Source organism: Giraffa tippelskirchi, chromosome 1 (genome assembly GCF_054371585.1).
Source record: "Giraffa tippelskirchi isolate mGirTip1 chromosome 1, T2T-mGirTip1v1.2.pri, whole genome shotgun sequence".
NCBI lineage: Eukaryota > Metazoa > Chordata > Mammalia > Artiodactyla > Giraffidae > Giraffa > Giraffa tippelskirchi.
The window spans coordinates 130,272,999-130,293,145 of NC_137275.1; the positions used below are offsets into that span (position 1 = coordinate 130,272,999).

The 20,147-nt window shown below is 52.4% G+C and overlaps 2 protein-coding genes and 1 long non-coding RNA gene across 7 annotated transcripts in view; 2 read left to right on the plus strand and 1 right to left on the minus strand.

Annotated features, from left to right (window-relative positions):
- Window positions 1-5,737, plus strand: part of KIF13B (kinesin family member 13B) — a 211,488-nt gene extending 205,751 nt beyond the window's left edge. For all 5 annotated transcript variants that reach the window (XM_081496112.1, XM_081496072.1, XM_081496092.1 and 2 more), the window contains one exon: window positions 1,094-5,737. In XM_081496112.1, coding sequence (XP_081352238.1) covers window positions 1,094-1,380 — 287 coding nt within the window. In that variant the 3' untranslated portion in view covers window positions 1,381-5,737. The remainder of the gene's footprint in view (window positions 1-1,093) is intronic.
- On the plus strand, window positions 5,654-7,855 carry LOC145509004 (uncharacterized). Its single transcript, XM_081496864.1, has 2 exons — window positions 5,654-6,172; window positions 6,258-7,855. Exons 1-2 carry the CDS (start codon window positions 6,066-6,068, stop codon window positions 6,466-6,468), a joined length of 318 nt encoding a protein of 105 aa, XP_081352990.1. The 5' UTR covers window positions 5,654-6,065; the 3' UTR covers window positions 6,469-7,855.
- An 8,808-nt stretch (window positions 7,856-16,663) lies between these two features.
- On the minus strand, window positions 16,664-20,045 carry LOC145509015 (uncharacterized). Its single transcript, XR_014055784.1, has 4 exons — window positions 19,125-20,045; window positions 18,117-18,379; window positions 17,584-17,620; window positions 16,664-17,190 (listed from the first exon to the last, which is right to left on the minus strand). It is a non-coding gene; the product is annotated as an uncharacterized LOC145509015 (long non-coding RNA).
- Window positions 20,046-20,147: the final 102 nt, after the last annotated feature.

The window sequence follows — 20,147 nt, forward strand, 5'->3', positions numbered from 1 at the left end:
AATTGATATGAAAGGTCCTAATCTGGACTTTCATATACATGGAGTCATAAAGGCCTGAGCGCTGTGGCTGGCTTATCTCACTTCTCCGTTCCCCAGGCTCAGCCAGTCGCGGTCTGTCAGCGCTTCATTCCTTTCTATGGCCCATGCTATCCCGTTGTAAGGATGCCCTGTGCTGTTCATCCACTTGTCAGGTGATGGACATTTGGGTTGCTCCCACTTTTTGGCCATTGCGAGTGAGGCAGCAGGGAATACTCTTTGAAGTTTCGTGTGGCCATACTTTCTCTTGAGGAGATATAGGGGGTTCTCTGTGTCCAACACACTGAGCTCTGCCGGCCTGATTGCCTTTCTCCCTCCTGCCAGTGTGTCCCAGGGTGGGGCAGCCGTTCTCTGAGCGGAAGCTTGGTGGGCACGTAGGGGTCAGGGACCCACTCCTCATCCCCCTGCCGCATGCTGTCCTTCACCTTAAAGCATTGTCTATTTGCTTTTGTGAAGGAAACATCTCCCCACCTTGACGCACCAGGGTGCCAACTCACTAGCTGCTGCTGTTTAGTTTCTCAGTTGTGTCCTACTGTTTGCGACCCCATGGACCATAGCCCTCCAGGCTCCTCTGTCCATGGGATTCTCCAGGCAAGAATACTGGAGTGGGTTGCCATTTCCTCCTCCAAGGGATCTTCCTGACCCAAAGGATCAAACCTGAGTCTCCTGCTTGGCAGGTGGATTCTTTACCACTGAGCCACCAGGGAAGCCCATCTCTCTAGCCTCAGTTTGGTAATTTGCCAGTTCCCATCCAATAGATTTAGAAAATATAATCATTCTACCTTATGACCTCCTTGCTTGGTTTGCATTTTGACTTGTCCAGAATGAAAATGGTCAGTGCCGAGGGGGAACAGGGGGCTCGGCTTTGGCACGTGGGCATCAGAAGTGACCAGGCCTTGACCGTGTCTGAGGCCACAGGGATCTGTCTGCAGTGACCACTGGTGCTGCCTGGGAGGCATTTCCCGGGCCCCACGCCTTCCACGGGGCACGGCTGCTTGGGCGCACAGGGCTCCCATGGGGCTGGGAGCCACCTCCACACCTTCCTCTCTTTCCCCAGGTAAGAATGATGGCTCCATCGGCGGGAAGCAGTACTTCAAGTGCAACCCTGGCTACGGGTTGCTGGTGAGGCCGGGCCGTGTGCGCAGGGCAGCAGGCACTGGGCGGAGGCGCAGCACGGGGCTCCGTCTGCAGGGCGCCCCCGAGCCCCGCAGGAGTGGCATGCTCTCCGGCTCCGCCACCAATCTGGCCTCACTGACAGCAGCGCTGGCCAAGACCGAGGGCACGGCGCTGCGAGCCGAGCGCAGCCACGGGAACCCCGAGAACCGCAAGTCCTGGGCCAGCTGAGCGGCAGGGCAGTTGCCTCCCGTCCTTCCGGGGTGATGGACAGAGGGCGCCAGGCCCCTCCGAGCCCTTGCGGGGTCAGTCCTGGGGGGCCCTCCAGCCCCTCTCCCTGGAGATAGGCCAGGAATGCTTTTTGCACGGTGACGTGGGGCTGGTGACCTCCCACCCCTCCCACCCCCCATTTCTCCCTCTCCCCAGGGGGTGAGGGCACGTCTCAGCTGGACCTCAGGTGGAAGATTCCAGGAGCCCAGAGTGAGGTCCCCGCTGTCTCCCTGGGCCTGGGGCTGCCCACTCACAGCTGCTGTTGCTCTTTGTTCTTGTCTGGTGACCCCGTTAACCTCTTAAAACATAATTGTAAACTAGTGCCTTTTCACTTCCATGGAGGCAGCCCCCAGCGCCTCAAGTCCTGGCTTGCACCCCAGTTACCCCCAACACCTCCCAAGTGCCGGCTCCTCTAAGTGCCTGGGCCCCAGGCCTGCCCCCTCTTTCCCTCTTTCTTTCCACAGGGTTTCTTAGAGGTTTCTTTGTGGGTGTTTCAGCATCTTTATACCTGGAAAGTTTTCTCTCTTTGCCATTTATTTCCTTAACAGAGTTCCTGGAATATATTTATTTATATTTATTTTTTCAAAATCTAAAATTGTTAGCGAGCCACAATCGTCCGCCCAGCACCAGTGCCCAGGGCCCACCTTGCACATCACCAGCCTCCGTGACCGCTGCGGAACGGCCAGCCTGCTGCCTCAGACGTGGGTTCCTGGAGGGGCCAGAGGACACTCAGCTCCTCCCTGTGTCTTAAACACAGATGCACAAGTGGCCTTACTCTCAGCTGACATCAAAAAAGGGAGGAGGTAGTTGTTGTGCTTCTGCATTCAGAGGCGTCACGGCCTTCCTTGGTGCAATTTGGGATCTGGGAGGGTCCTTAGACCAGTTGAGCTTCATGGCAGTTCTGTGCCCTGAGGCCTGCTCAGCCCAGGGCTGCAGCCTGGCAGGGTTCACCCCTGAGGGCCTCTCGGAGCCATGGGCCAGACAGCCCTGGCCCTGAGCCCTTTTTCCATCAGTGCTTCTCGAATTACCAAGGTGGTGGTCCAGTGACCTGCTGACGAACATTCGGCTGCCTTCCCTGCCTGTCATCGCCGGAGCCACTGGGCCTGTGCTGTGAGCAAGATTTGGGGACACCCTGCAGTCGGGGGTGGAAGCTCGGAGCTGGAGTTTGCACACAGCATTCTAGGCTGCCTCTTCAGTTCTCATGTTTAGACTCTTAAAAATGATAGCCAGAAAGCTTGAAAAAAACAACAAAACTCGGTTCTCTAGCAACTTGAAGCCCCTCACTTGAAGGCGGCCCTGGTTTCCTGCTCCTGGGAGGGGCTGTGCGGGGGCCACAGGAAGGAGCTCAGGTGAAGTGGCCTCCATGACCCGGCGTGCTGACACCAAGGCACCCTCCTGTCGCCTCCGGGACTGCGGGACAGGATGGAGCCGTGTGCAGGCTCTGCCGGCCATGGGCTCGCCTGCCCAGAACAATATCTCATCACCCCAAGCTGCCCTGGCCCGATTTAGAATGGGGGACGGGCCCGGGAGCCTAAGATCGCATCCCTTCGTCTCAACAAATACTCCTAGCTTGGGAGCTGGAAGGGTTTTCACAGTGAACAGGCTGAAACCAAGGAGAGTTACTGGTTTTTCCAGTGTGTGGAAGCCCCAGCCTCTGATTCCCCACTCGGGCTCTTTCTGTGTCCCTGAGAAGTGGCTTCCAGCCCACCTGGACCTCCGCCCACCCAGGGCACAGCAGCCTGGCACGGAGTCTGCAGGTTTTAGTGACCTGGCCCGGTGTGCCCTTGCTCCCATCTGCTGCCCCAGCGGACAGCTGGCCTGGGATTCCGGGGAGGGGTGGGGGGCTCCCCCATGACAGCTGCCCTGACCCAGGCAGAAGGCATCTTTCTCATTCCCCGGGTGCAGCTCCCAGGCTGGTGGTTTGCCCTCCGCCACAAGAAGCCTGTCTCCTTCCTTTGGGGCCAGGGCTGTCGGAGCCGCAGGTCTGCAGGGGGCTGGGGCTCCTGTCTGTGGGGCCACCCCCTTACTCCCTTCCTGTCCTCCACTGGTCTTCAGGGGAACACCTGCCAGGCAAGGCATGTGCCTGAACTAAGTGCTCTTAACTCTGTCAGCTTTTCTACACAACCTCCTTCCCAGCATAGACATTCTCCTTCAGACCCATGTCCAGTGTGCGATCCTCCTCCGTGGGAGGGTGGCCCTTGCTCCCAGAGCCCCCATGATCTGCCTAGGGGCAGAAAGTCATGCACCCCACACTTGGAGAGACAATGTGGGGAACTAGAAGATGGTTGGCGTGTTTGTGATCCTCATGGATGGAGCCCAGTACTTGCTGGGGCCCATCTGCCCCGTGACAGGCGTCACAACCTCGCAGAACCGGCCTTGGCTGGTCAGCTGGGGGACGAGGGGCTGCGCTCATTTTGTTGCTGGTTGAGCTAAAGTGGATGAGATGACAGTAGGGTCGCTGCCCTGAGCAGGTTTTTGGCTGGAGCTTGCAGGGGCTGAGAGGAGCCTTGGGTGATAGAGGTTGGCTCCTTCCAACCTTGAGGGAGGCCAGGGGGAGCCTTAGGTGATGTGGGTCAGCTCCTTCCAACGCTGTTGTCCCAGGAGGCCTCAGGACACCCTTCTCCTCCCAGCCTGACCTCCCTTTCTCCTGGGGCCTGCCTTTCAAACATCCCCAGTTCCCTCTGCCTGAGCGTCTCCCACCGGCCCTGCCCTGCACTCACCGGGGCCTGGTGTGCCTACCCAGTGAGGCAGCATCTCCTTAGAGCCCTTGGCCTCGTGCTGTTGGGACTAGGGGGGAGCGGCCAGGGCCCCTGTGTGCAGAGGTGGTCCTTCCTCCCAGGAGGAAAACACTGTTGCTGCTCTCGAGTCTGTAGCCCTTAGCTCGCCTGGGGTTTTCTTAGAATGAAGCGAGTTTGGGCCCATGCTTGTGGTGTTAGGAAGGCCACGTCACTGGTGTTCCTGGTGAGCTGTCCCCATGGCCAGGAGGTCAGCACGCAGGCTGCCCCAGGCACCCTCATCTGTCAGCGCTGCTGGCAGGGCAGTGGCTGGCCTGGCTCTCCTGAGCCCGCTCTGGCCCCTGGGTGGCCTGGGACCCTTGAGGGCAGTGAGGGAGCTCTGGGAGAACACAGCAGGCTGTGGAGGCCATGCTGTGTCCTCACAGGGTGTGGGGCCAGCCATCGTCCCTCCCCCGCCCCTGCACCACTCCCCACTTTGCTTCACGACCTCACATCGCTTTGGGTCAGTGTGTGGATGGATGGAGCAGACTCCTGGGACGCCCTGGCCTCTCTCTTGCTGTCGCTAGCTTCCTGGGGGCTTGGGGGCTGTCCTCTTCTAGGTGGGGCAGGCAGCTCGCCCTTTGCCCTGAGGTTTTTGGGGGTAGCGTGTGGCTGGAGAATGGGCGGGAGGGAGGGGCTCCTCCTTCCCGCTGTCTTCTGTCCTCCACTTGCTGACAGACCTCATTTTAAATAAATGTCAGCCAGTCAAGCTCTGGGATTTAGTAAGACAGCAGGAGTGGTGGGAGGCTGTGTGGCACTGGGGCTCCAGGCTGCCTGAGGACAGGTCAAGGCCAGGCGGGAGCCCTCCTGCTTTGCTCAGAGATGGTCACCCAGCCCAGACCCCAGGGGACTGTGGGGAGAGGCAGTGGGGGTGGCTGACCGAGATGCTCAGAGGAAGCAGGAGGGTGAGAAAACCCAGCTGTGGGGCTGAGTCGGGTTGGCCAGGCTGGCATGAAGGGCCCTGTGTGCTTAGCTGTGAATGGCCTGGGGAGTCTGAAAGGCTTAGATGTTCAGCACCGCCCCCCCCTCCCCTTACTCTCCCTCCTCTTGGATTAAGCTCCTTTGTCTGTGAAACCCATTGGGAGGTTTTCTGGGCTAAGATGAGCCGCCCTTGACCGAGGCCTGCCTGCTCTCACACCTCTCTAGCTCCCAGGGTCGCCACCCCGTCTGTCTGTCTGTCACTCCTCACCTCCAGGACAGGCTGTGCAGCCTGAGACCCCAACTCCATTGTCCCTGCGTGCACCCTTCTCGGAGGAACCCTTCGTGCCTTCTGTGTGCTGCTCATTAGTCGTGTTGGGGGAGTCTTGGAGCGTGTGTGTGGAGTTCTGTAAATATGATGGGTTCACACAAGGAAGTGATTTTGATTGGGGGATTGTTGATTTCCTACACATGAAATGGGAGTTAAAAACCCAAAGACTCTGTAATGACCTGTAAAGACTTAATGATTTGTATTGTATAATGAACTAAATGTCTGTAATTTTGTACCTTATATGCCTTCCCACCATATGACCAACAGCCTCTAAATAAAACCAGATGATCTCTTGCCTCTGTCTGTGGTCTTCCTGTTACTTTCCCCTCCCCACCAAGGCAGGAGTGTTGGGGCTCATTCCAGACTGTCCCCCAGGGGTCGGGGTGGCGTGGTTCTGAGTGATGGGGCGGGGCTTTTCAGCATGGAGACTGGAAGAGGGGAGGCTCAGGGCAGTAGCAGGCCCCTGAGCACACAACCCCTAGCCTGGTGGTCTGTGTCACATATGTGGTTTTGTGGCCAGTCAGTTGTCTTTCAGGAGCCAAGGACCAACAGAAACTTCCTGATGACCTTAGACTTGGAGCTTCTGGGCTAACTCAGTGGAAGGCCACTTTTCTGGAGCAGGCATGTCCTGGCTCTGGGCCTCGGCTTCCGTGTCCCCCTGGATCTGCGTGCTGCGCCCCACGTCAGACACCGCAGTCAGGGAGCAGGGCTTCCTTGCACTGCCGCACAGGTGAGCCGACCTTCAAAGCCTTCACAGCAAGGGGTTGGGGCAGGAGGATTAAGGCTGTGGGCGCCAGCAGATCCCATCTCCACAGGTCGTGGAGACTGATGGCAAACTTCTGGGTCCTGCTTGCCTCGGGCCAGCATCCTCAGGACGTGGCACCCAGCGAGGACCCGAACAGCACCGGGGAGAGGAGCAGGCCTTCTAAGGTGGCCCCAGGGTCCCACCCTCCCCGTGAGGACGTGGTCAGCCCAGCACGCTGGTGGCCCCACATCGGTGAGTCACTCGGCCAGCGCCTCGCCTGAGATAAAATGTACTTGCAAATGTAAGGACCGCAGCCGCCGGGAGGGCTGATGGGGAGGTGGCCGGCAGTCAGAGCACGTCCTGGCGGGACTTGTTTATATTCATAAGTGCCCAGGACTTGTTCTCAGAGATTAAGTGCTGCCAAATAATGACAGAAATTTGGCAGCCAGGAGCTGTCCTGCTCCGAGGCAAGCATCTCAGATGGATCTGGCTCCTAGGATAAATCTTGTTTTTTGAGCGGCTACTTACTCTCTTGGAACTCAATGAGATCTCCTTTGCATGAGGCTGTGGGGTTTTGAGTCAGACCCTAAGATGGGTGCCAGTGGGGATGTCACACTGTCCGTTCGCTCACTCGCTCGGTCACCCGGACACCTGCGCGCCGTCCTGCACTAGGCCTTGTGTTGCCGGATGAGCCCTGTGGTTGTGGAACTAGAGTGCGGTGCCCACCAGCTGGGGGCCCTGGAGCTCTGGGGGGGTGGAGGAGGTTCCCTCCAGGCAAGTGTGTTTGGAGGACTCAAGATGAGGCGCAGGAAGGGGATGCCGTGGGCACAACGGGAAGGAGCAGTTCTGGCCCAAATAGGAGCATGGGGTGGCGATGGCCCTGGGCATCCCCCTCCTCCGAAAACCTGCTCGTCTCGGTGGCAACCAAAAGCTTGAAGACAGCTTAAAGCTTTGCACAGTCTTTTCTCACCACGTGTGAGGAAACAAACTACGTCTCCCTTTTCTCTGAGAAAGGGTTGGTAAACCTGTCAGGTGGGACGGGAGCTTGGGCACCTGGTGCTTCAGTCCTGCTTAAGAATTTGCTCCCAACCATCAGATGCCTTAAAGAAACACAGATAACAAAGCTTCCGCTTTCTCTCAAGTTGTTGTTGACTGCTAAAGGTGAAGCCCCAAGAAAGAGGGCTTCCGTAGGAAAGGGAAGTGCTGTGGGTGCGGCTCGGCAAAGCAAGGGCTGTGGTCCTCATGGTAGAGCAGCTGCCAGCATCCTAGTCATTTCAGGACGTGCAGCGTGGTGCCTGTGGAGGGGACCACGGAGGGGAAGCTACGGGAAGGCATGGCTTCTCCTGGGGAATTCAGGCAGACACGAAGGGAGCGCAGGATAGAGGCAGCAGCAGGGGCCAGATTCCTGGCTGACATTCCCTCAACCAGGAGATGCTTGATCATACCCTGAACCCCTTCCCAGCGTCTCTGGGACGCTAGACTGTTCTTAAAGCACGAAGGGATGGATGTTCAAGTCAGAAGGGTTGGGCACTTCGCGAATGATTTTTCTTACTCAAAGAAATCCCGGCCAGCCTTTGTTCAGTTATACATTTTATTCTCTAATAGGTACAATACTAAAATAAACACAAATTAAAAAAAAGTTTTATTAAAACAAAACTGTACAAAAAAGCAGTATACTACATTTTAATTACAGAACAGTCTACTGTCCAAAAGGCACTAATCCAGAATAGGAGATACAAGGATACAGGACTCGTTGGAACTATTTTAATCAATACAAGAGAGCGCTTGTTTCTCGGACCATGTACATCCAGAAACAAGGGCTGTTTGCTACAGTCATCACACACTGTTATAAATAGGAGTCCCACAGGCAAAGGTGCAGTATCGCTCTCCCTAGAGAAGGTTCACGTCGGGGTTGTGGGGGGGCGCTGGCTGGTGGGAGCACGCTGAGAGGTGGGCGGGAGCAGGAGGCAGGCCCAGGCCTGGGGCTTCTGTCGGAGGAAGGCCGGCTGCCCGGGGCCCGCAGAGCCAGTCTGGTGGTCATTTCTGGCCACTGCTGGCAGCCGCACTACTGCCTCTTGTGTGTTAGCACCGGGAAGGTGGGTTCTGAGGCCCTCCAGGGAGCTGGGGCTGGAGGCCTGGGGGATGAAGCGCCAGCAACTCAGCAGAGGGGAGGCATTTTGTAACCTGATCTGAAAAAGGCAGCAACTAGGTGGAAGAAGGGCCAGAACCCAGGGAGCCAGGCTGGCTTTCTGGGTGACCTTCTGGCCCTCATGAGCGCCCCCTCCCGGTGGAGAGTCTGCCTTGGAGCTGACAGTCTTCTTTTGGAAGCTGATTTCTAGAAAGGGGAGTTCTGGTTCCCTTAGTCCCACCTCAGGGCCTCGAGTGGCACCCGGGCAACCTGGGCCACTGCCCCATGTCTGGTGCCCAGGACGGCTCTCTCCACCCCAGGTTTCATTCTCTAGAGGACGCTGGCCCTAGGGAAGAGAGATACTGCAGATTTCCAAACAGTGTCATACACGTGAGACAAAGACAGGCATCTGATGTTAACAAAAATAAGTAACAAAGAAACAGGATTAAACCGAATCTCTTCTCACAGCATCCTATACTACATCCTCCTTCTGCTTAGCAGAAAATTGTACGTACACAAAAATACAAATACACGATTTTGTAGAACAGTCTGATTTTAATATATTTATATATATTTATATTTATACGAGTGGCAGGTTAGTTCATTATATAGAGCTTTTTGCACTTTTGGCTCATATGCAACAAGGCTTATAAATTCAGCTTTAGCTTTCATTCAGGTTTTATAGCTTTTGAACAATTGTTTTCACATTTAAAGCAGCATCCAATTTGCACTAGGAGTTTGTGGTGACAGAGGAAGAGATGGGGTCAGGAGGGTAACTGATGAAGGCGGGACGGGGCCGGGGCCGGGGCAGATATACATTCCAGTGTGTGTGGCGACGTTGGAAGGACTGCTGTGGGACAGAGCTGACCATGATGACCCCTTGAGGTAGACTGAACACCTTACAGCAGACTCAAGACATAGGTGCGACTCCCCTCAGGGACTCATGGTGCACAAGGTGGGGACAGAGACCCAGAGACGTCAGAGGGAAACACAAAGACTAAGACATGACAGTGGGGGCACAGGGGTGATGTGCCCCGCAACACCCGCCCCCCGCCCTGCAGGGCCCCCCACGGCCTGTCACAGGTACTCGACTATTTGGTGGATGCTAAATACTTTCGGGCAGTCCCGAGGCATCTGATCAAATGACCATCGTCAACTCACTTTCCACTTTAGAATTCACTGCACCAGTTAGCTCCCATCCCTGCGACAAATGCCCAGGAAGACGGAGCAAACCATCACCCAGTGCCCGGCAACCCGGAGCCCACATCCAGGTGAGCTGAGAGAAACCAGCCTCTCCCCCCAGTTCAGCCTCGCCACAACTACAACCCAGGGAACTGACCGGCGCTGGTGGAACCTGGCCCCAGCACCTGGAGAACCAGGGGTCTGTGTGTGGCCACCCCATGGCAGACTCGCCCACCCATGGCCTCCGTCAAACGCCCCCGTGCCACCTGCTCACAGTTCCTCTGGCAAAAGCCATACGTGTTAAATGGGAAGGCCCACCATGTGGGTTATTCCACTGTCTGAACAAAAAGGCTGGATTACTCATGAAAATAAAGTGCCTGGGTATGGATTGTTCCATTCTGCAAAACCTTGGAACACACCAGCCCCCATCTGAGCACTGCTCAGCACCTTGATGTCAACAGTGCGGTCACAGGAGAACCCTTGTCCACCTGCCACATGGTCAAGGCCCCGAATTCAGGTCAGACTCCAAGTACTTTAAGAGAGAAGCAAACGAATACTCTCACACTCATCTTCAAAGGCGCACTTCTGATCGTTTCCCCCACTAATGATGGCTTTTCTCCACCCTTGTGGGCGGACACCTCGATCCCACAAACGGAAGAACGGGATGAGCCAGGCAGCCAGGGTTCCAGTGACTGGCAAGTGAGTCATCCTGGTCTTAACTCTATTTGATTCTTTGCCCTCTTGGGTCTGGATGCACCTTCGGCGACTGCCCCACTTCCATTTTTCTCACTCACTAGCTAAACAGGCGCCTTAACAGTCTCTATGATCGTGAACCCATCAGTACACACAGCCTGGCGGCGGCAGCGCAGGAAAGAGGGACACAGCCAGCCTTGAACACCTCACCCCGCATGCTCACCTTTGTAGCTGTCCTGCCTGTGGAACCCGGGGACCCTGGCAGGGGGCAGCTGCCACAGACCCCCTGGGGCCAAGTGCAGGGTCGGGGAGGGAGGAGCAGGGCACAGGCCGACTCTCTGGCAGGTCCCAGAGGTCTGTACCTTGTGCAGGCACTTAAAAAACAAAGAGAAATTGATCCTCGGAAGGTACTGAGTACGCAGAGTGACCATGGCCGTGGGAGGGAGGGGAGCCCAGGGGGGTCAGAGAAGGCTGTGGGCTCTTCCGGGGAGGCGGCTGGGATGCTCTTGGCAACTTCTGGTGGGGACAGAACACACGCAGGGGCAGGCAGAGGGCCAGAGGGCTAGGGAGAGGCGTGGGCTGCACGGACTTGCCTTCTATGATCAGTGTGAGAAAAACCATTAGGAAGAGGAGAGACCCTTCTGAGAGGAGCGTCCCAGGAGAACTGGCACGCCATCGAGAGCAGCCTTGCCAGAGTGCCGCCCCCCCCGCCCCGCCCTGCCCCCAGTAACTTTGGTTTTGTGGTGCCTGTTTTCAGAGACGCATGATTAAGGGATTCACTGACTAACAATACTGAGATGTGTTTCTCAAGGCAAATAATGATCAACACTCCTGCTCCTGACAGCAGCCCATGCCTGAGCTCTCTCACCTCCATTCAGCCCATCGCTAACATGTACTGCCTGCCTCCCACGGATCTGGCATTAAAAACTAGAGACTTCAGGGTAATACCACTAGATGGGCTGCTGTTTGCATTAACACAGCACTAATGTTCTATTTCCAGTTTAATTGCTTCAATGAATGATGAATTGGAAAAATCACCCTCACCACTTTTTGCAGGGCTCATGGTTCCAGTAAAGCAGGAGGTGTCCGTGCTTCACGGAAGCCAGACTAACATCAGACCCGACCCGGGAGCGCTGGGACGTTAGAAAGGAACCCGTGTGCTGTGACCAGATCAGCGTGCACACCGACTGGTGAGTCACACTCGCCTTCCTCAGGGAGAGTCCACGTCTCCCTTTTCACATTTCACTGCCCCCAACCACCCCCAGAGAGGTCAAGTCAGGACCGGTACCTTCTTCCCTTCACTCTAAGGGTGGGTTTATTTGGTGGGGAGTCATGAGCCAGCTAGTGAAACAAGGTGCCAATCACAGGGGCCACCGAGCCGTTGTCAACCTGGAGACGCTCTCCCAGGGCCACTCCCAGTGGGGCGTTGCTCCTGGAGTGGTTTCTACTCTTGGGGGCTTCAATAATGCATGAAAGTGCTAGTTACTCAGTCATGTCCAACTCTGTGCAACCCCATGGACTGTGCCCACCAGGCTCCTCTGTCCATGGGATTCTCCAAGCAAGAATATTGAAGTGGGTTGCCATTTCCTTCTCCAGGGGATCTTCCCAACCCAGGGATCAAACCTGCGTCTCTCACGTCTCCTGAGGATATGACTAACCGGTTGGAAGAGAGAGGTGACAGAGCTGGCCCCTGGAGAAACATCCACTTTGGGAGGTAAAGAGCTGGAGCAGAGGGGAAGGAGGAACATGAATTTGAGTCAAGTGGAAGTCCGCAGGTCACTTTGGAGCACATGTCCTGACAACGGTCACCGAAGTGACACGCGAACATGCAGGCACTGGCCCCTGGGCTGAACCATGGTTGTCAGAAAGCTCTGGTCGCCAAAGAGCCCACAGCGGAGCAGACACTGACCTAGCACTGGCCCAGCCCCACTACCTCTTGTGACTATGATGGAGGGCGCGGCGGAGTGAGTTGGAATGGCTTAGCGAAACTTCCAAACACAGGCACTGAAAAGATGCTCAGAATAGAGAACAGGAAGAGTGACCTTTGATACTCTCTGCCTCCACGAAGTGCAGCTATACCCGAGTGCTGGGACATTCAGGTTCCCCCCCACCAGAACTCAGAGACAGAGCCAAGACCTTCCTTCCCAGGAAAAGTCAAGACCTTCACATTCGTCTCCTAGAGGTGGAGATGGGACAGCGGACTTGAAATGAGGGGTCACGTCACAGGTGCCAAGTGTCACTGTGTGCCCGTCACCACAAGTAGCAGAGGAGAGGTGCCAAGGAGAACCAAGCAGAAGGGATGACCTGGTGTCTAGATCATCACAGTGACACTGGCCCCATGTCGGCAAAGAAATGATGGCAACAGCGGGGACGAGCCAGCACTGCCCGCAAGAGAGGAGCAGATGGAGTGCAGAGAATTCACTCAACAAGGCCAGGTGGACATCCTGCTACCTTCCTACTAAGGTGAAAGCAGCACCTGGAGATTTTACTTGACTGCAGGCAGGGGATACTGCTTCAAGAATAAACGAGACAGTGGACACACTCAGCACAGCGCCAGGCACACGGGACAGGACAGGCTAGCGCATGTCAGCAGCTACTATGCACTTCAGATGTGTGGGCAGTCTGAGCGTTGATGACAGTTTAGGATGGCAGCATTGTATTCTGGTTACTTCTGGTGTTTTATTCCCCAAAAAATACATAGTCAGGGATAAGCACTATCTATGTTTTCACCGATTTGGTAAGTTGGCTTTACTTTCTTTTTAGTGGGGGCTGTGGTGGTGAAGGGTTTCCTGAATCACCAGAGTGGCTTCTGGAAGCATCTGGGGAGGGAAATGTCTCACCAGCTCCAGTTCTTTTTAAGTAGCACCATCCTTTAAGCAGCACATCTAAGACTTTGATCCCTAAAATAGTAAGATTGTGTTGGAAGGTTTTAACTGCAGTGATAGTTCTATTTTCTTTGAATGTAAGCAGATAATCAAAGAATGTTCTGCTCGCTGGCTGAATGCATGGCCCACAAATCATAGACTCAGCTGGTCAGTTTTCTGAATCGCTAATCTTAAAGACAGATTCTCTGTTCTAATGGAGACACTTGTCTTTCAGCATTCGGGAAACTAAGATGCGATACTTTGGTCTTCATAAACCTGCAGCCATTCCAAGCGTCAGAATATGGAGGGAATCCCCAGAGTCACCGTGACTGCACAGGGTGGCGGAAGCAGGGGTAAGTTGCTTCTGATCTTGTAGGAGAAGCGGCACTGAGGAAGAGCCTCTTATAGCAGTTATCTTCCCTGACTGCTGTACACTGGGCTGTAAGTATTTTGAGGAGGGAAAAAAGAACCCCAAGGCAGCAACTATCCTGATTGTGTGTGTCTGTGTTTGGGCGTGAAGGGGGAGGATGGTTGTGAAGCAGCAGCCTACCTCAGCACTTTCATGGAACTGACATTTAGCGTTTGGAGCAGGATTCCCTCTGCTGTGCGGAGGGGGCAAGGCTGCTGCACAAGGGTCAGCAGCAAAGTGTGAACAAAACAAGAGCTGTATTTTCTCTAGGGTGGCTGCTGCCCCACCCTGGAGTGTCCAGGCCTGAAGAAGAAAGGGCTCAGGGGCCAGGCTCACCAGCAAAGTCAGGAGCCTCAGGTGAAGCGGCTTGTGAGGGGCCACTGGGCACTATGCTGGTGCTGGTATTCATGGAGATGCACTCTGCATCGTACAACCGAAGTGATGGGGAAACCAAACGAGGCCTGTTCTAGAGAGCGAGGCAGCGGCTCCCGTCCAGCCTGAGGCCTCAGGGTGAGAATGCGGGCTCTGTGGGCAGGAGGCCATGTATGGTGTCAAGACCCCATGGTGTTCAATGAGACAAGGTGGGAGGGAGGGAACATGGATGGGGAAGGGCCGGGGGACAGTCCCACTGACACGGCAGGACAAGGGGGAGAACTTCGAGAACCAGAGGCAGTGACGTGCGCACACGTGGGTGAAACTCAGACGTGTCCTACCCTGCCAGTAATGGTGGGACACTGCAGATAGCAGGACTCCACTTAGGCCGCATCGTTCTTTATGTTTTGGTTCATTCAAGTGTGTTCATGTCTTCTGCCCTAGGTTATGAAAATCTCATTTAGCTCCAGTGCAAGCTCTTGTCTGAAAAACACTTTCTGATGGTGACAGCAGTGGAGACATCAAGCGACCAAAGAGAAATGGAGAATTCTACGGAGTCTGTTAAGCAGGCGGCCTCAGGTAAGGCCAACGCAGTACCTGAGCTGGTCAGCACATGGGACAGAGTGACCTGGAGGCTCCGCAATGGTGGACTCAGAATCCCAAACATGGAGCACTAATCAAGGCTTCCATCTGGGAGCTGAGATCACTCCAAATCCTTCCCTTTCACTTCGGCGCGGACACAAACACTTTGTCATTATTTCAGTTTACTGAGTTGCTGTTCCAAACGTTCTAGGGAGCATTAGTGCTCAAAGGGAACAGGGAACGGGAGATCTGCCATCTCCAGTCACATAAAGGACAGAAATCCTTTTAATTATGACCATGCCAATCTACATCTTGCTAAAACAGCTAATTACATGTCAGGAGGACACTCAGTCATTCAGAACAATTGTCATTATATTTTTATATACTCATTCTGTTCCACCCCCCTCAATTACCATGGTTACACTTTGAAAGGATTCAGGCAAACCTTCATTTGATCACAGCACACCAGTGTGAATTTGAGAGTTAATTATGGCTGTAGAGAGCCATTTTTATTTAAGAGAGAGAAAATGAGAACGGAGTCAAGGGAGCCGGCGTCCCGAGGTGTCTGAAGTGCCAGGCAAGCTGTGTGCACGTGGGCTGGTGTGCGGCAATGGTCCCCATCCCACTGCTGCCCCCACACCCACTGGCGGGCACAACACTGCTGTCCAGTCGGGTGCAAAGGGCTCCCAGAACTTTCCAAGTAAACGGGATGTCAGGAGAGAAAGGCAGAGGCCCCCGCCAGTGTCCTTCTGCTTGGTGTTTGGGAGCTGGCTAATGAGCTAATGGGTGTGAAATGTGTGTGGTAAACTGTTGGGGGTATAAAAATGCTAGTTAGAGTTCAATCCAATGGAATGAACTAGATTTAGTTCTGCTTGGCCCCAGGTGTCGTGGGAAGAAGGAAAAAACTAAGTCCAGGATGGACATACCTGTACTCCCAGGGCGCCTACCACGGCCTCGAGGTCTCTGGGTGAGCACAGGATGTAAGATCCTCAGGTGCAGCCAGATTTTTCCTCTCTTTTCTCCTATATTTATTCCCCTCTTGATTAGAAAAGAAAAGCACTGTTATAGAAAACTAGATTTCTCAGGTTGTTACCTTTCCTTCTGCTGCTGTTTTTCCTCCCCGTTAAGGAGGAAGAATGTGGCTGATATGCAAAGTCCTCAATTTATAAGCATGTAGCGAGTCAGCCTCTGAGACGGCAAGATGAGTAGCTGGCACATACAGCCAGTGAGCATGAAGAACGGCCTCTTGTATGACCAGTTTGTGAGGGGGTTTCTGTGGGGGAAGATGGGCTTGTGGGCTTGATGTGTTTAAAAAGCCTTTCCCACCACCTGAACGTGGTGGGTTCGCGGTTTCTCTTAAGAGGGATAAGGAAACCTTTTCTCTAAAGTGATTAGCATCTTCTGGAAAGAGGAGCATATAGTGAAGGAGACCGCAGGACTGGAAAAGGAAGGGCCCTCACAGCCCCCTCCCCTCTGGGGAAACTTTCCCTCAGGAGAGCCTGGGCACCCATGGCTGCCTCGCAGGTAAACCCTTCTGCTTTCAGTGTGGTGTAATACCTCTCAACCGGGTAACTTAGGTATTAGCAGGTAATGGTCAACTAGACAGTATGGAGATCAGGAAACAGAAGAGGGTTTCCAGAGCACACAGCTCAGTTTGCCAAATTTAATATGGCTAACAACTGATCCCCAAATCCTGAGTAAACACTCTAGTTATTTAGAGAACACACAAAAAGGAATGTTTTCTGTAACTCCTCCCCCCCATCCCACCCCTAAACAGATACCACCAGCAGGAGCTGGTCAGTGCGCCCAACTTTCACTTGGGAAATCCTGACAAACAAATGCGGCTCAGTAAAGCTATAAATGGATTTGGCTGGTCTCAACGCAGCCCCAATGAATACAGTAGTAAAACACTAATGTAATCACAACAACAAAATGACAAACTCTATCACCACTCTGACGTAAGGTTTAAATCACAGACAGGTTAGCACAGAAAACCAACGCACAAGTAGAGGGTCAGGCTATTCAATGCAGAGCACACGAGACTGTGCACAAAGTCATCAATAAGAGAAATTATTGCCTAAGAATTTTTTGAGACTCACTGGGGAAAAAAAAAAATCCTCTGGTGGTTCTCTGACAACAAAAAGAGAAAAAGCAATTTTAAAAGGCAAAGCCATAGTTGCATGGGAAGACTGCTTCTACCCAAACTGTTCTTAAGACCAAAGAGAGAGAAGGACTTGATATTCACATTTTTAGGACGGGAGTAGGGGCTCATTTATGAAAAAAGGGATTATTCCCACTGGGTGGGCAGAGAGAATGGCTGGTCACTGGAATAAGTAGCTAGTCAAAAAGCAGGGCTGGAAGACAGGAAGGAGTGTTTGTGTGACAAGATGGACCACACCCCCTACTCTGCCTGCTGCAGAAGATGAGAAAATTCCAGCAGGAAGTCAGCTCACGAGGAGGCCTTGGTTTGGAGCCCAAAGAGAAGAGGAGTTAACCACAGACAGAGAGGATGTGCCTGTAGATTTCTGATGAAATCAAAGACGATTTTCTTATACCTGCTAGTTGAAACTGTACAAAGGCCAAACAGGAAGAAATGAAACAACTCTGTCACTAGCTCTTCATGAGTTGTCCCTTTGGAGGTAAAGATATACCTGGACATCTGGATAGAGGAGCTGCTGATCACAAACTGCTGCAACCCTATAGGCCTGGGTGTGGACCCTCCAATCTCCTCGAGTGGACTTAGAGTGGTCTTCCCGTTTGAGGCTCTGTCTTCCTGTGAAGGACAATGGGGATGTGGGGAAGACCCAACCCCGCCAAACGCCGGAGTGTGGGAACTGTACAGACCCCAAAGGTGAGAGAAGCTAACCACACTCCTCTAACACTCAAAGGACCAAGATTATGAAGAAAACTGCTTTAAGCTTTACTCCAACCTTACAAACTCTTCTGAAATAAACCACACTGTTTACTTAGTACTGACTGGCCTTCATCTGGTGGTAAGGTTCTCATTTAATGCAAAAATGGCATTAGGATGGTCCATCTTTAAAAGGTCCCTCTGTAAGGCTCTGTTTTAAGAAGGGGAGGAAGTTTACCCATGTGACTGCAATAATTCAATGAAAGTGTCTTAAAAAAAATAAGTTACCTGGAACTGCTTGCAAGGGTTCCTCACCTGGGAAGCAGCAGCCCCTGAAACAGTCCTCTGGGGCCTGAAAAATGTACAGCAGGAAGTGAGAAAAGAGGACAGAAAAACCAAAAAGCATACAGTGGGATTTTTTTTAAAGAGTCTATTTTCCCTTCAGAGAGAAACTTACGGTTTCTATTTTAATACCACCCCTTAAACCTGAAAAAGCTGAAGAAAAAAAATTACTCCCCAAAGATATTACTAATTAGTGGCAACTCCACATGCCATGGTAAGAACTAAGGGAGAAGACAGCAGAGTTAAACCTGATGACAAAAAACCTGTAGTAGATTTAAACTGAAGACCCAAAGAACTAAATTTTCACTCTTGGTGAGAAATCCGAAGTTAAACATAAGGCAGTGGCAGTTCGAGCAGACCAGCAGTTGTCTTTAATGAAAGGAGTGAAGGCTCCTTCCTCTGGCTCCTACTGAACCCAAGGCGCTGCTACCCTGCCTGGCAAACACATTCTTTCACTTTTTTCAGATTTCTGGGTAGCACCTGGTACTGCCTTCACATATACTCACCTTTATTCTCTGAAACTTTCCTTCCTGAAAGGTCTTAAAACATTGAAACCTTTTGGCTCTTCTCTGCAATCACTCTGTTTCTTTAGAAACTGCAGCTGCCTTTACAGTTTGAGTCTGTTTCTTTAAAAGGAACCAGCAAGAACAGATGATACTAGCAATCCCATCATAAAGAAGCTATCAATTATAATAATCTCCTTACAATAAATCATGGATGCAGCTTGTCAGACAGTGTATTTTTCTCTCTTCTTTCCTTTCGGATTTAACTGAAAGTAGACAAAAATTCCACCGAGATGGAAAGATATTTTATATTTTTTTCTAAATAATATCAAAGGAAAGAAAGCAAACACAGTCTAATTGCAATAAAAAGTCAACCACACCAAGAAAGAAGATGAATGGGGGTGGGGGGAGGGCGGGTCATTCCTGAGAACAACAAATGCTACTCTTGAATTTGTTGGTTCAAGTAATACAGTGAAACAGAAAAAGACTACTCCATTTTACTTCAATTCTGGGAAGCTGAAAAAAATATATATACATTTTCCCCCTGAAATCCTAGGACAAGAGCAGGTCCTGCCTGTAGCTCTGTAAAGTCACGGACCCACAGAGGCAGCACCTCCATGCCTCCCAAAGGCCTCCTCACACTGACGTAAGCAGGATGGACAGACGCGGAGGTGAGCGCATCAGCAGGTGCCTTAGGTGGAGTGAGACCAGCTAGAAGCTGGCGGATATTCAGAATCTCACTGATGAGGAAGGGAAAACAGGAAGGCCAGTCATTCTCTCTCTTTCAATGGTTTTAAGTTGAAAACATTTGGTGGGTGAGGAAGGGTGAAGAGGTCAGGAAATAGCCCCCTCCTTCAATCTTAGAAATCATTTTCAGGTAATGGAGAAACAGACGAAACCTTGCTTAAGAGCCAGCCCTCTCCACATTCCCCTTTAAACAAGGTTTTGTCGTACGCAGAGAGGTGGAGTGAGGCAGGAAATACAGAGCAGTCGTGCCTCTTTCAGACGCACCCTACACTGGAGGCTGTTCCTCTTATGCACTGTGACACTGTGTCCTTTAATCGAGATGCCAAGAGATCATTTTCATACGAGGCTGGCAGATGTAATATCTTGGATGCATGAGTAGTTCATCATTTCGCTACTGGATGACAAGGTGATCACAGGGTGACTTTTGTAACGCAAGTTCACTGTTTGGTATTTTGAGTTCTCAAAATGAAAAAAAGATTTATCAAATATAAATATCTTTAAAAAGTAACAAAAGTGCTACATATGTGATCAAGGAAAAAAATTCCATTAGTTACTGCCGCTTAAAGTAGATTAAACTTTACAAATATTACCACATCCATTATCAATATGGCTTCCAATTATTAAATAAATTGCCTGTAGCAATATAGCTTTTCACACCTCTACAAGGACAGAGTAAAGAGAACACCAAAGCAAGTCACATCTTGCAGACCTGCCACGGAAGTGGCAAACGTCCCCTGCTTTTTTCTGCTATTTAGGAAAGCATTTGCGCTTGTGACGGTCAGTAGGCATAATCCCACTACAGAGTCCTCCACCAACCTCTCATGTCGAGGGGGCTTCAGTTTAATGGCTACAGGGACTGGAGGTTCGTTCACTCACTTCTGGCCTTAGCTCCATCCTCGAATCACCTTTCTGCTTTTTTGGTAGCAAGGGAAGGGGACACAGACAGGAGGCAGAGCCACTTCCGCGATGACTTCCGGCGCCTTTCCAGGGGGGCTCGTACCTGTGCCACGTGCTGCATAGTGGTGCTAATAACATCCACCATTATTACACATTCGGCTCATGGTTTTTCCCAATGCTCTCAAGCTGGGTTTTGTGGGGTTTTTTTAAACTTTTTTTTTTTGTCATTTTTCTGTTTACTCATGGTCCCAAAGGCAGAAGGCAGTATTTTTCTACTCAGTCACACAGCTCGTGAGAGGAAAGGATGTCTGTGTCAGGCATGTTAACATCAACCGAAATCTGAGATCGAGTTTTTCCACTGACATTCTTAGCACAGCACCCAAAGAAGTA